At 42.0% G+C, this 15,665-nt stretch overlaps 1 protein-coding gene and 1 non-coding gene across 3 annotated transcripts; one reads left to right on the forward strand and one right to left on the reverse strand.

The window, feature by feature from the left end:
* The first annotated feature begins 1,594 nt into the window (after positions 1-1,594).
* Positions 1,595-1,701, forward strand: LOC131250225 (small nucleolar RNA R71). Its single transcript, XR_009173151.1, has one exon. It is a non-coding gene; the product is annotated as a small nucleolar RNA R71 (small nucleolar RNA).
* An 11,606-nt stretch (positions 1,702-13,307) lies between these two features.
* On the reverse strand, positions 13,308-15,130 carry LOC131248426 (growth-regulating factor 10). 2 transcript variants are annotated; one of them, XM_058248705.1, is made up of 3 exons: positions 14,852-15,130; positions 14,483-14,719; positions 13,308-13,938 (listed from the first exon to the last, which is right to left on the reverse strand). In XM_058248705.1, exons 1-3 carry the CDS (start codon positions 14,898-14,900, stop codon positions 13,517-13,519), a joined length of 708 nt encoding a protein of 235 aa, XP_058104688.1. In that variant the 5' UTR covers positions 14,901-15,130; the 3' UTR covers positions 13,308-13,516. The 2 variants fall into 2 exon arrangements, with proteins under 2 accessions (XP_058104688.1, XP_058104689.1); XM_058248706.1 differs by having other exon boundaries at positions 13,476-13,938; positions 14,415-14,719.
* Positions 15,131-15,665: the final 535 nt, after the last annotated feature.

Raw genomic sequence — 15,665 nt, forward strand, 5'->3', positions numbered from 1 at the left:
AATCATGTTAATGTCGTGGAAATCGCCATCATCCTTTGAGTTGCTGCCGTTATTGAAAAAGATGTTTGACTCCAATGTCAAATTTCCAAAAGACATAGTCATGATACCATTCCTGCAATTGATAATTGCATTTGACGTGGCAAGGAATGGGCGACCAAGAATGACGGGAATCTGAGTGCTCATGTTATTGATGGGTTCGGTGTCCAGGATGATAAAGTCTACAAGGTAGTAAAATCTATCGACCTGGACTAACACATCCTCAATTATCCCTCTTGGTACACGAACAGAGCGATCAGCAAGTTGTAGTGTGGTTAGGGTGGGTTTTAATTCACCCAAACCTAACTGTTTGTATACCGAGTAGGGAATCAAATTGACGCTCGCTCCTAAGTCAAGAAGTGCGTGATCAATTCGATGGTTCCCGATTACACATGATATGGTTGGGCTACCGGGATCCTTGAATTTCTGCGGCACGTCTTGCTTCAGGATGACACTCACTTTCTCAGTCAAGAAGATTTTCTTTTGAATAATTTTTCGTCGCTTGGTCGTGCATAAGTCTTTTAGGAATTTGGCATATGAAGGTATCTCGTTTAACGACATCAAGTAGAGGAATGTTGACTTTCACTGTTTCAACACCTCTAGGATATCCTGAGAGTTAGAGAGAGGTTTTGGTGAAACCAACCGTTGGGGGAATGGAGCAACTGGCTTCTCTAGAAGTTCCGGTTCTACTTTTTGTGGGGCATCACTGGATCCATCATTGTTGTCCTCTTCTGGTTCTTGAGGCTTTTCGGGCATAACCGGAAGAGTTTTATCAATGATCTTCCCACTCCTAAGAGTGGTGATGGATTTAGCATGCCCCATCTGATTTGAAGAGCTGGGATCATTATTCTCGTTACTGCGGTTTAGGATTGGGGAGAGGTTGTGCAAGAAGCATCCCCTTTTCTATAACCGTCATACGAGAATCTATCTTTTGCATAAAATCTGTAATTCCCGGCATTGCCCGAGCCAGCTCTTGTATGGGATTTTGAACCAGTTCCTCTTGAGGTTTCACTTGATTTGGATTTTGATTGAAGAAACCTGGAGGAGTCGCCGTTTGTCCATTCCTCCAACTAAAATTTGGATGATTTTTCCAGCCAGGATTGTATGTGTTGGAGTTGGGTCCAGTAAAAGGTCTTTGATAATTATTTACAGCATTGGCTTGTTCATTCAACACTCCTCGAAAGGCGGTATTGTAGGACAGTTTTCAGTTGTGTGAATGTTGCAATCACAGATGCCGCAAACAACTTCATTGACCTTATCCTTCTTTCCTTCCATGGCCTCAACTTTCCTTATGAGCGTAGTCACTTTACACTTGAGATCATCCTCTTCTTTCAAGAGATATAATCCACCTTTCTCCTTTAATTGAGTCGGCCTAGGCGTGGTGTTCGCCATTGGGTAATAGTCCCATGATTGTGTTTTTTCAGAGAGACTATCGAGGTAATCCCATACCTCGTCAACATCTTTGTTGATGAACTCTCCATTACACATTGTCTCGACCATTTGGCGCATGGAAGATGTCACTCCATCGTAGAAAAAATTTGTAATGCGCAACGTTTCAAATCCGTGTTGTGGGCATGAACTGACCAAATCTTTGAACCTTTCCCAACATTGGAAGAATGTTTCGTCTTCCTTTTGGGCAAAGTTCATGATCGCTTTTCTGAGGGTAATCGTTTTATGATGTGGGAAGAATTTTTTTATGAATTCCCTCTGCATATCGTTCCATGTGCCAATGGATTTAGGACGCAGTGAATGTAACCACGTCTTAGCTTTCTCTTTTAAGGAAAAAGGAAAGAGTTTCAGCCTAATTGTATCCTCGGATACATTAGGAAAACATAATGTAGCTATAATCTCATCGAACTCTTTCAGGTAGATATGGACTTTCTGATTCAAGTCCATGAAATTTGGGAAGGAGTTGGATAACTCCTGGCTTGATGTCCATTTGTCCTGTATTTTCAGGAAAAATCATGCATGAGGGCATACTCACTCCCGCCGGTTGTAGATAATCTCGTAAAGTACGAGGCGGGGGTACCTGTTGCACCTCATTCTCATCTTGGGTATCCTCCACCCTGGGTGGAAGTGGAGGAGGTTGGTCTTCAGCCATAACCTCAGTTAACTCAGGGGATTTCGAGCGGTGTCTAGTCCTGCGATGGATAGTCAACCCCTCAACCAATCCTCCTTCAGTCAAGAGCCGTCGAGTGTCGTCACGGGCCCACTTGGGCATGAAAACACTCGCAGCCCTCAATTAAAAAACTTAACCCTAAGAAAGGAAAAGAAAAGCTAGAAAGAAAAAGAGAGTTGGAAAGAAATTACCAAATTGAAGCCCCTAAGTTAAGGACCTGCAAAATAAAACAAAATAAGTCAGTTTCTAAAAAGGAGAAAAAACAATCTTTTAAAAGAAAGATAACAGTAAACTGATTTCTAAAAGAAAGTGGAAACTTCTAAAATAAATTAAGAAAGTCCTATATTAGAAAGTAAATTACTAAAAGAGAATTGAAAAATAGAAAGTAGGGAAGGAGTGTACCGAATTAGAGATTTCTATCTTAAAGGCCTACAAAATAGGAATGTTAGTTTCTAAACAAGAATTCTAAAAATAAATTAGGAAACAAATTAGATTCTAAGAGAGTTAGAATTAGAAAATTTCTAAAATTTAAATCCTAATTCTAAAAACAGAAAAAGTAGAGAATTTAGGAAGGGATTACCAATTTAAGAGCTTATGTCAGGATCCTACAAAACAGGAAAACAGGTTAGTTTTGAACTTAAATAAAAATAAATAAATAAAACTAAGGTTAGTGAAATCCTAATCTTAAACTAATCCTAAAACCAATTAATTTCAGAGAATCGTAACCGTCAGTCCCCGGCAACGGCGCCAAAAACTTGTTCACTCCCCAAGTATAGGATTGTGATGTAGTAATAAACTCGGTAAGACCGAGGTCGAATCCACAGAGACTGATACCTGTACGTTTCCTGAAACTAGATAGAAATAGAATTAGACTAAGATGTGATCTAAACCAAATAGAATTTAAAGAATAATTATGGAATAATTATCTAAAACTTAAGGAATTCAGAGGAAGGAAAACTAGGGATTCAGAGGATCCACTTGTAGAGATCAGGGAGATCTTATGCCTGCATCAAGGATTATGGAATTCAAACTGAACTTACTTGATCTGGTTTTCAAGAGATGAAAGGTATATGAATTAGAATGGATTCCGTCATCTAACCATGCCCAGGAGATAAAGCAAACAACAGGATTAAACTAATTACCAACCAATCAACAATGTATGAGGATCAGGAAGGGTACTGTCATCCTACCATGCCCATGGAGCAATGATGAACAACAGGGCTTCCTGACTTCATAAACATAGAAAGGGAAAGAAATATTCAAAGCCATTGCAAACCCATTGTAATTTCAGTCACAACAGACCATTAAAGACTAATAAAAATATTCCTTATAATAATCATCAAAGAACAAATTCAGCTCATGCATTCATATTTAAAGCATAAAGTAGTCTCCCATCTCGCTACAGGCTTCACCTCTTAGCCCTAGCTAAGAGGTTTATCCAACCATGATTAGAAAAAAATCCTTAGGGTTCATAAGAATAGAAGAGATCAACAACCCAGAAAAATAAGAAAAAGAAAATCAGGCAAACACTTCCCTTCCTTCCTTCCTTCCTTCCTTCACATGCGCCAGAACGAGCACCCCCCTGACGTGCCAGCCCTCCAAAATCTTCCTCCTTCTCCACGTTTTCCCACGCTGCTCCCTGTCTCAAGCCCAAAACGTGCAGCCCAGCACCTTCACGTTCCCGTCTCAAGCCCAAAACGTGCAGCCCAGCACCTTCACGTTCCAAAAAAGAACCTCCCCCCCGGCTTCTCTCTCTCTCTCTTGCTTATAAAGTCTACTCAGTAGCGGAGAAACCTGGCTGGAGTCGGATTGTATGCTCCGCAACCCCCTCTGAAAACTCCTTCCGCAAGTCTGTTTACGCAGCCCCCAAAATCAGCATCGCCCGGGCTCTGCTTGGACGCACGGCCTGCGCTGGGATGATGGTGGGCCCATATCTTGGATTTTCTCGCGAGATCAGGTCCATTCATTGGACTGTACACGGAAAACCGGTCGTACATGGACATTTTTCGTCTATTTTGGTGCGGCCCACCTGATCTTTTTAGACCACCGTCCGAGTTGCGTTTAAACGATGAAGAACTGATCATGCAGCTCTCTTCAAATTCGCTCTCCTAGGTGTGCTTGAGCTGGGTCGTTGGAGACTTCTGAACGGTTCAGATCATTGAACCGTTCCTTGCCACGAATGCAGAACGGCCCCGATCTTCCGGTGACGTGCGAACAGAGCGTTCGCTCTTCGTGCGCTGAGATGATGGTGGGCCCCAATTAGACATCTTTTTGAGAAATCCACTCCGTCCATTATGATACTTTCAAAATTTCATTAGGGAATGGATGGTTTTGAATTGTTTTATGCATGGCCCACAAGAGTTTTCTCACTGCCGTCCATCTGACGTTTAACAGGTAGGATCTTGCAAAATCTTGCATGGTCTCGAAATATCATGTAGGTAAGGGTCGTGGCCACCTCCTGAAGTACTTGGACGGTTTGGATCATCAACATGAACAATGGGTGGGGCCCACAGGCCAAAAACGGACGGACAGCGGGTGCGCGCTGTCTCTGTTGAGGAGATGGATCAGGTCAGCGCCTGCTGACCGGTCCAGTTCTTCCAGTGCACAGCGAGTGTGCATGCACTTGTGTTCGTGCGATGTACATGTGGCTCCATTGTGATGGTTGTGAGAAATCCGTTCCATCCATCTCTTTTCTCAGATCATTTTAATAGTTGGGACCATAATTGGGGCATATCTAGGTATCAGGCGGGCCCCAAATCAGGATTTAAGAGGCTAATCCATCCGTTGGGACAGTTCCACAAGGACTGAACAGATGAAATTCGACGTGTACGGTTAATTTATGGTCCTCAGGCCACGTATGGAGTTTCGAACTGATCATATGGTGGGAACCCTATGATCTTGTATTCTGGACACTTTTCAGGCCAGTTGAGCTTCAATTTCTCGATTTTCTTGGATTCCTGGCGTGCGTATCCGTCGATCTTGGGTCTCTGGAGTCCGTCCCATGCTTTGGTGACTTTAGAGCGTTAAGTCCATGCTTTAAGCACCCTTTTCGGTCCAGGCTCGTACATACACCCTGCATTACAAACACGATTAATCAGGCCATTAAGCGGCATCATGCGTGTAATTTTATAAAACAACTGGGTCTGATATGCAATATTTGACCCTCAACAAAATTCAACATTATTTAATATCACTTGTTGAGTGCCATGGAAGTAAATCCTGTATTTAAATCACATAAATGATAGATAAACACAAACAAAGCAATCATGGAGAACACGAATTTACATAGAAAAATCTTGCGGGAAAAAAAATTATGATACAAAGCAATGATCCAATAAGAAAATTAAAAGTACAATAAATGTATGAACTTACATTTCAAAAGATTATCATTTTCTCCTCTCTAAACCCTATAAACATTGAAGTCCCTATTAGAATATTATAATCCCACAATTACATCCCAATATATACAATAACACCTAGAATAAGAAATTAATTGTGGAATTATGTAAAATTATGTACACTATTGATCTAACCATCCATATCGAGTGATCCTCCATTAATTGAACACCAGATGTTGGATCACTCAAACATGGTTAAAATTGTCTAGAGGATTTCTGAATCCAATGGATCAAACGCTCTGACAGTTTGATAAGTCTAGACTGTACATATGTATAATTAGGATTGATCGCTAAAGAGTTGTATGGATGGAACCTTTTGTATGCATGGATTAAAAATATAAAAAACATTGAAGACATTTAAGAAACATGCTGGTCGATCATCAATGAGCCTAACAATGTTGAAGATTCAAATATCAAGTGTACGGTTACAGAGGACACATTGGTGATTGAATGCTATGCCATTAAAAACTTCCCAAGGCCCAGCATCGTGTTACCTTAATGGTTATTTACTTAGATAAATCTGAATGAAGGGGAAATAAATAACTATTACCTTGATCTAAAACTTATGTGGACGTTAATGGTCGATCACCACTGTTTCCTATGATATGGTCCACCTGAGAATTGGATCTGCTTCGGTTTTCGGCTCATGCCATAAAATGATATGAAAAAGCGTATGAACGGTGTGGATAAAGAATAAATACATCAAGGTGGCCCCACGGTAAGGGCCGCTCCTAATCCGCACCTCACCATGTCTCTCTGTCTCTTCCACGTGACTCTGACGAGATTAATAACTAATCAATGCTTTTGTACATTCCCATGCAGCAGCTGTAGTTGACAGTCGACACTGCCTTCCATACCAGACAAGGGGAAAAATTGGCTGGTGTACCACAGACCACCGACCTGGCTGATGTATGTTTACGTCACCAAATTTTGTGGGTCCATCACGATGTATGTTTTATATCCAGACCGTCCATCCATTTGAAGAGCTCATTGTAAGGTTCGAGCCAAAAAATATGACAGATCCAAAGATGAAATGGATCACACTGTAAAAAGCAGTGGACGATTGAACATCGACCATTGAAGCCTTTTTTGGGTCACAAAAGTTTTAGATCAATATGATATTTGTTTTTTATATTCATCCATATCTGTGTTACGTTATTAACAGATTGGATGGAAAATAAACGTTACAGTGAGCCATATGAATGTTTTAACGGTAAGAATCACTGTCACACTCATATTTTTGATATGGTATACTTGAGCTTCGGATATGACTAAGTTTTGGGATTTTGATCTAAAATGATCTCTCCAAATAAATGGACGGTGTGGATATAATAAATACATCATTGCAGCGCCCATGTAACTTTAATGTCTTTTGAACCGTTCGTACAAATCGGACCTCGAGGGACCCGGATTGCGTCCTTCCCCGCCCTTCTCTGGGCCCGAACGGGCAGTTCTGTGGGCGGGCCCACTGTTATGCATCTGTTTATCCACTCCGTCCATCCCTACTCTCAGATTATCTTAAGATACGCGCACAAAAATGAGTCAGATCTAACGCTCAAGTGAACCACACCAAATAAAAAGCTTAGGTTGCATGAAAAAACAAATCATTAAATGTCACTTGCACTAAATACAAGAGTCGCCCGCGTGTGGTCGACCGGAGCGTTGGATCTGTCTTATTTGTTAGCTTATACCTTAAAATGATCCGAGAGGAGGAATGGACGGTCACGGTGGGCCCGCGCACAGACTGCCGGTTCGTGGACAGAGACGGGCGGGAAGCGAACTACATAGCAGTTGTATTGATGTCAGCAATTTCCGTCTACCCATTTGGCGGCGAGAAATAACTATCACATAGGATTGAACGTCTACCATTGGAACCTTTTTAAGTTACAGAAGTTCTGTGTGAATATAAAATTTATTTTTCCTCTTAATTTAGGTATTCGCTGACCTCATGAGCAGAAGTTCTAGGTTAATATAAAGTTTATTTTTCTTCTTAATGTAGGTATTCGTGACCTCATGAGTAGATTGGATGAAACATAAACATTATGGTGGGCCTTACAAATTGTTTAAAGGTGAAAATCATAATATTTGCTGCTATTTGTGGTGTGGTCCAAGCGATCTTTAGATATAATTTATTTTTTAAATAATATTCTAAAATGATCTCTAAAATTAAATTAACAGTGTATATCTAATAAATACATCACCGTCCAGCCCATATAATTTTCATCTACTTTGAACTGTTCGTACAATGCGGAGCTCGTCGAGGGTGTAGATACTCTGTGTGTGTGTATATATATAGATAGCTAGTGTGTGGTACATCAACCAATCTGCTTCGAGTCCGGATCCTCTGTTATCACGTCAACAGAGAATTCCTGATACCCTAATTCCCATTGGTCCACGTCACCACTCACTAAAAAAATAAAAAAAATAAAAAACAACTTCGGACGCCAAACCATTAGGGTAACAGAAATTCTCTGTTGACCTGATAACATAGGATCCGGACTCATCTGCTTCATATGGGCCGGGTAGGATGGAACCGGATTTGCTTCTATACATCACACCAACTATATAACTGCTGTAATAATGTCAACAAGTTCCACGGGTCTAATCATAGGACGTGTTAAAAATACCATTCATTTATTTGGTGAGTTTGTCTTAAGGCTTTAAGATGAAAAATAAAATAAGCCAAACTATCAAGTGCACCGCACTGCAAAAAAGCGGTGGGGAATTCAACGTCTATCATTGGAATCTTTTTTGTGGTCACAAAAGTTGGAATAATGTGGAATTTGTTCTTCCTCTTAATTTTGGTCTTTTTGACCTTATGAGCAAATTGGATGGAAAACAATAATTACGGTGGGCTTTATTATCTCTACTGCTATTTGTGCTGTAGTTCATATAAGTTTTTGATATAATTCATTTTTTAGATAATGCTCTAAAATGATCACTTAAAATAGATAAACAGTGTAGATATAATAAATACATTACCGTGAGGCCATATAACTTTGATCTCTTTGAACCGCTCCTACAACTCGGAACGACACGTACCTACGGCAGCTATATAGCTGGTGTGTGGTACATCAGCCCATCCGCTTCCGGGGTGGGACGCAATCATCGTCCGATCACGAGGAGCATCAGAGCTTGTCTTCGCACGACACGTACCCACACCAGCCAGGTCGGTGGTGTCTGGTACATGGCACTCTGACATGGTACATGTACCAACCACCACTGTTAAAGGTGATGCCACGCTCTTCTGCGTCCTACACGATGTGTAAACCAGATCCTTCCCGTCCATTACATGCTCACTTCAATATCAGTCCACGAGCCCCAAATCAGCCCAAAAGTAAATCTTGATGGGCCATACCACTGACAGTTGGGAAGACAGCTTGTGAGACCCATCGGGTTATTTACATGCCATCAAATCCATTCAAAAACAAGACCCACCAGGGATGAAGGGCCAAACCACGTGAATTTAGTGGTTTTGTGCATGGCTATACATTGTTCCCAGTGCCGTGGTCTACCTATACTTTCAATCGGCCTGCTTTCTGAGTTCTACGGTAAACATTAGGGAAAGAAGATGATGGACGTGGAGGATCGTACTCACACATATAGTGGGCTCCACACAAAGTAGGGCTGTGAACGGGCCGGGACTAGGGAGCTCTCGGCCCGGATAGTGGACTGTTTCGGGCCGGGTTATGTTCTAATTCTTCAGGCCCGATCCCGGCCCATTGATACCACTATCACGAAGGAAGGGAATCTTCCCTTTTTTACCAAGAAAAAAAGGCATCTATACCAGTGCAACTACGTTTGCCGTACGGCTGCACTCATCACCATTGCCCGGAATTGATATCCACACCCGCATTTCTTTGAATTTACTACACCCATTTCCCATTTTGGTATCTGTAATAGTACATCCTCGTCCAATGTCAAACTCAAAAAACAGAGCAGTGTGGACGCAACGGGAAGCGGATTGCGTATACGCTACCGCGTGATGAGAAAACTCTGTGGGGACCACCGTAATTTACGTTTCTTATCCACGCCGTCCATCCGTTTTAAAAACATAGTTTAGAAGATGGGCCCAAAATTGAAGCATATCCAAAGCTCAAGTGGACCATACTTAAAGGAATCAATATGAATTAAACGCCTACTGTTGAAATATTCTTGGGGACCACAAAAGTTTTAGATCAATCTAACCGTTGTTTTCTCGTCATCCATACCTGTGTGACCTCATGAACAAGTTGGATGAAAAATAAACATCACTGCGTACCTGTGGACCTTAGGAAGTTTTCTACGGTGAATGTCATTTTTCCCACTCTTTCCTGTGGTGTGATCCAATTTAGATTTTCATATGCTTCAATTTTAGGCTAAATAACTAAAATGAGCTGAAAAACCGCATGGATGGCGTAGATAAAACACATACATTCATGGTGGGCCCAACAGTTTAGTCGTACTTGAGTTATTAAATACGCACGCAATCGCTCTCTATCGCATGGTATCCGGTTCCAGCTGTTCAAAAGCATTTTCTCAGGTCCACCGTGATGTGTGTGTGACATCCTATCCGTCCGTCTGCATCACCTCATGTTAGGAGGTGATCCCAGACATCAGGCAGATCCGAAACTGAAGCGGGCTACACCACAGGGAACAGTCGGGATGGATGAAATATAAAAAAGGCACTAAGGAGGAAGGTTTCAATGGTTAGGCTTCAGTGGTATGGCCCACTTGAGATTTTAACGGATATGATTCATGGCTCAGGAACTAATATAAGCTCGCGCCAACGGACGGGGTGGATGTCAAATCACGGTGGGCCCTACAGTTTTTTTTTTTTTCACGGGCTCTCTGGAACAACTATTGTAAGAAATGGTACAATAGGCTGTGAACTATCCAGTAGTCAGGCTAAAAGGGCAATGACACTTGGCCTGGCCAGTAGGGCCGGGCGGTCCAACAATGAAACGATCAACGGTTTGAAATAATCAGATCTAAATAATTTCTAGAGATAATATCACCACCATCCATTACGAGTCCCTTTGTATAAATGGTCATGATCATTGAAACATGACCCAGGATCGGAAGCGGATTGGATGGTGACCTCAACACCATATCTCTCGTGAATCGCCTCTGTGAGGCCCACTGTTATGTATGTGTTTTATCTATGCGGTCCATTCATTTTGAAACATATCCAAAGCTAAAGTTGACCACACCACATAAAACAGTGGTGATAATGACGTCCACCACTGACCCGGATGAAGGGAAAATACAAATATTAGCTTGATCCAAAACTTCTGTAGCGCAATGGTAGGCGTTCAATCCCCACTATGTATGTGGTGTGGCCCACCTAATGCCTTGGATATACTTCAATTTTGGGGCCATGCACTCAAATGAGCTGGGAAAACGGATGGCCGGTGTGGATAATACACATACGTAACTTCAGGCCCCACAGAATCCAGTCATCAGGGATGCTGGGGATGTTTGGTTCACCACCCAATCTGCTTTCCCCAGGATCTCTTTTATCTAGCAGCGGCCCACTTGATTATTGAATCAGGCCATTGAAAATTGACCTGAGCCACGCCTGGCCTGGACATCAGGCAAGATTTCAAGCCCTGGTCCAGCCCAAGCAGGGGTCGGATCCAGCCGCAAAAAATAAAAAATAAAAATGCAATTGAAGGCTGTGGTGTCTTCTCGTGGTATAAAAAAGGTGTCCGTTTTGCATACGTGGGATTCAGGACGATCAATATCTTGTCGCACGTGCAGAGATGGTTGGAAAATACGAACCATCCATCTCCGGTCAATATTCTGTGGGACCATCGATTCTAACAATGGCGGTTGATCGTGACCGTTTACTTCTCGAGATGAGTAGGATGTTTGTATAATATCGTCCATACTCGCACTTGCACTGGTGGGACCCACAGCATCAGTGGTTGTTATAATCAGCACATTGTATACGAAGGTGAGTTGATCGATACCGTACGCTCCAGCGTATGATATTTGATACGCTGGAACACAGAAACTGCATACGTGGCATACATTAACTCAAAATCCTTCAGATTTTATTTTATTATTATTTTTTTAACGAAATAGATACGCTGGATACTAATTTTTATATTGTTCATGATACTTCCAAGGTGGGACCACTTCAATTTGAATTGCATTTATGCCACGTGTACGATCTCTCAGAGCCTGTGTATCATCTATCAATATGCCAGATTATCAATGAGACTCACGTGGCTTTACAAGTGGGGCGATGGTCCATCTGATAACATGGACCCAATGTTAATGGCCTACGCACCCAAGGACAAAAACAAACCTAACACTTCAATCATCAGACCCAAAAATAAACGGCTACAAAGGAAAAACAGCAACGGTTCATATTCCAACCGAAACAACAGCCAAATACGCGGGAGCTGAGATCGTCCAACCCTAAAGATGAGGCCCACATTTTCAACGGTTTGGATTACTGCCCTCTCTTATACCAACATAAAACGCCAGTGTACCCAACAAAATTTAGACCGGATCCTTGTATCATACCACCATCCAGAGACTGGACTGTTACAATCACCAAGCACGTTTACATGCCGCCCCAGCCGAGACATGCAGAAAAATAAAAATATATATTTTATTTGATACTCCGGCAGTATATGACAGTTGATAAGCAGGCACTCAGAAATTGTAAACGTGGCATAAATTAACTCGAACCCAAATACAACTGATTAAATTTTGAAACTCACTGCTGCTAAGTTACAGTTCGAATATCAGTTTGGTTGAACAATCCTAACCTATTCATTTACTCTTTGTTGGATGAAATGGGAACATTGGATATTTTTCATCTAGAACCGTCCAATAAATGTCCTCCAATCCGATTGTCAGGTAAACCTAAACTGGGACCCACATTCTGGACAGTTCAACTTATATTATGAGTATGTCACGTGCCTAATAACTAATTAATTTCTAAGTGCATGTGTATCATCCACCACGCTATGCACTTAGAAATCAGGGGGCAGGATTCGGTGTGATGGCTCATTTCCACACGTGTCAAAGATGGACGAGATCGAACCGTTCATTCAGTATTTTCTACCGTAAACAACGCTAGGTCCAAAAATCAGCGTTTGAACGATACTGTCTTTTCGGTGTATATTGGAAGAAGATCCTTCCATTGAATGGTTACGATTGTCTGAGCCAAGACATTTTTTTACAAGTGGCCATTCAAAGGAAGAGAGCTCAACAGGATTACTGGATTGGATCATCACCAAAATGTGCCATGTGTACAGTACACAATCTCGAGGCACGAAAACTCTGTGCCCCAAGATGCATGGAAGCTGCTCCCTCGGTTGCAACTTCCAGACACATCCAGGAAAAAAAAACACAGAGGAAACAGTATAGAGATAGCTACAGCCTACAGCAACCCACACATTCCACGTGTATTTATTTGCTACTCCGACATAAAGGACGCTTGATACTCATGGACTCCGAGACTGTATACGTGGCATAAAATCAAACCGACTAAATTGTCAACCGTGGTTAACAATCCTAACCTCCACGTTTATTGAAGTAGGAAATTTGAATATTTTTCATTTTTAAGACAACAAACAGACTTAAATCTTCGTTCATGATCTATAGTTTGGACCGTTTAATTTGAATTAATATGCCACGTAAGCAATTTCTAAGTGCCGGTGTATCATACATCTAACTGCCGAGTATCAAAGTTTCTCTTCAAAATGCACAGCAATTTCAGCAATCAAGCTTAGAACAGAATCATGTCAGTACAGAGAGAGAAGAAATAAATAACCTACAGCAAGTAGGGAGATAAAGATTAGAGGTTGGTTTTTTGTGCTACCTTCATAAGCCTACATACGCTCATTTAAAGGTGGGGCCCATCAGTTTATAGCCGCTGTCTTGCTTACATTTCGAAAAACACAAACACCCAAAACAGGAAATTTTCTTTTTTTTCTTTGAAAAAACAAAGAAGCTCTTCGAATCAAAAGGAGGGTTCCGTTTTACAGGAGTTGGTGTTGGTTTGAAGAACGCTGGTGGGAGAGAAGCCTAACCCTGGAGAGACGTTGTTGTTGTTGTGGGCGTTGGTGGTGATGGGAGGGGCGACGATGGTGGAGGTGCTGGGGGAGGTCATGAGTTCGAGACCGCCTGGGATTGAAATGGAGAGATTGGTGTTGGAATCGACGGTGTTTTTGGTGGTGTTGGTGTTGTTGTTGGCAGTGGTATTGCCTTCCACAGGCTTTCTTGAACGTTGACGGCCTCTATGCATGTGGCGCTCACAGTACTTTTGATCCGGCACCACATCCTTAGAGCATCGCCATTTCTTTCCATCTGTTCTTCTGCACCTTCCCGGCTCTGGTTCCATGCTGTTTCTATAGTCAAAGCACAGATTACTGCAACCAAGCCCTGAAATTGGAGAAAGAAGAAAAAAAAAAAACACAAATCATTCAAAGACAAGATGACAAATAAAAAATAAATACTACTCATTAGAGAAACCCCGAAAAGACCTAGCTCAGATCCCTCAAGCAAGAAGCAAACCAAAAAAAAAAAAAAAAAACAAAAACAACTCACACCATTTAAAGAAGAAAACCGAAAAGACCCCATTCGATCACTTAAAAGAAACTCAAAAAGACCAAACTGATATAAAAAGGAACCCAACTGAAACCACCCAAAGAAATCCAAAAGCAACTCAAACCACTCAAAAGAAATCCAAAATAACCCAACTAAAAATCAATCAAACAAATTTATAAATAAATAAAATAAAAAAAAAAAAAAAAACCACTCCAATAAATCCAAAAGAACCCAACTCAGGAAAAAAAAAAAAAAAAAACTTCAACTCAGATCAATCTACCAAAGAGAGGAAAAAAAAGAAGAGGAGATACCCCAGAAAGGAGAAAATTAAGAGAAACCCAAGAAGAAAGAGCAAGGAAAAAATGGAAGTTCAACGTACAGCTAGGGTGGTGCCTATAAACCCCACCAGCAGAGCTTACAACACTCTTCCAAATGGGAAGGACGAGATGAAAAGGAACTGGCACGCCTGCCATCATATACTTAAATATCAAAGCTTGGTGCTCCAGCTCCTGCAACTGGAGAAAGGTAAAAGCAGCCTTCCCATTCCCAAACACAGACCCAAGCCCAAGCCCAAGCCCAACTGAAGGCGCTGGCGTTGCTGCCACCGTCACCGTCTCTACCACACATTCAACAGAATCCAAGAAGAACAAAATCCAATGAGAAGATGAAAATCAGAAAAGGACCAAAATTCGCACGAGAGAGAGAGAGAGAGAGAGAGAGAGAGAGAGAGAGAGGTGGAAAACAGTACCTGCATCTGAAGAACGAGGGATTTTAGCAGGTGGGCTTTGGGTTTCCATCTTACATGCGTCTGAAGATATAAAAACCAATGGCGGTAAAAGACCTGCAGCAGCTGCAGCTGCGACGCGGCCAGAGATCCGAAACCAGAAAGAAGGAGAGAAAGGAGAGATTTTTAAAAGGGTAGTTTCGGAAAAAGCCAGAACCAAAACCGCTCTCAGACTATGAAACCAGATACCGCGTTTTTCAGCCTGTCTGTCTGTCCGTCTGTCTCTCTTGCTTCCTAGCTTCATTGACTCAATCAAGCTCCTGTGATTCTAGCAACCGTGCGCCTGACAACTCTGTGGGGTCCACAGCGATTCTGTGTGACATCCACACCGTCTATTAGCTGTTGAGCCCAAAAATCAGTTCCATGCATTGACTCAAGGGGCCAACTCGTGACAGGGACGCCCACTATCGAAACCTTCATGGGCCCATTGGATTCTTAAAACTGGGTGATATTCGTGTTTTTTCTTCGTGGTGGGACCCACCTTTTGAACGGCTTGGATGACATATAAACATCTCCGGACCTCAGTACGGTTTCAATAGTAAGCATCTACACCCTCATTGTTTGATGTTGTGCGGCCCACTTGAGCTCCAGACCTACGATTTTTGGGTCTTGACTTGAGTCCTGACTAAGTGGCGTGACTGATGGATGGAGTGGATGTCACGTAAACATTACAGTGGGCCCACATAGGCTTCCGTTAGACGTTCTCCCTACTCGTAGCTTAGAAAAATCGCGTCCGTTGGCAAGCCGGTGGAAGGTATGGTACAGCCCCATATGTGAT

This window comes from Magnolia sinica, chromosome 6 (assembly GCF_029962835.1).
Source record: "Magnolia sinica isolate HGM2019 chromosome 6, MsV1, whole genome shotgun sequence".
In the NCBI taxonomy this organism is placed as follows: domain Eukaryota; kingdom Viridiplantae; phylum Streptophyta; class Magnoliopsida; order Magnoliales; family Magnoliaceae; genus Magnolia; species Magnolia sinica.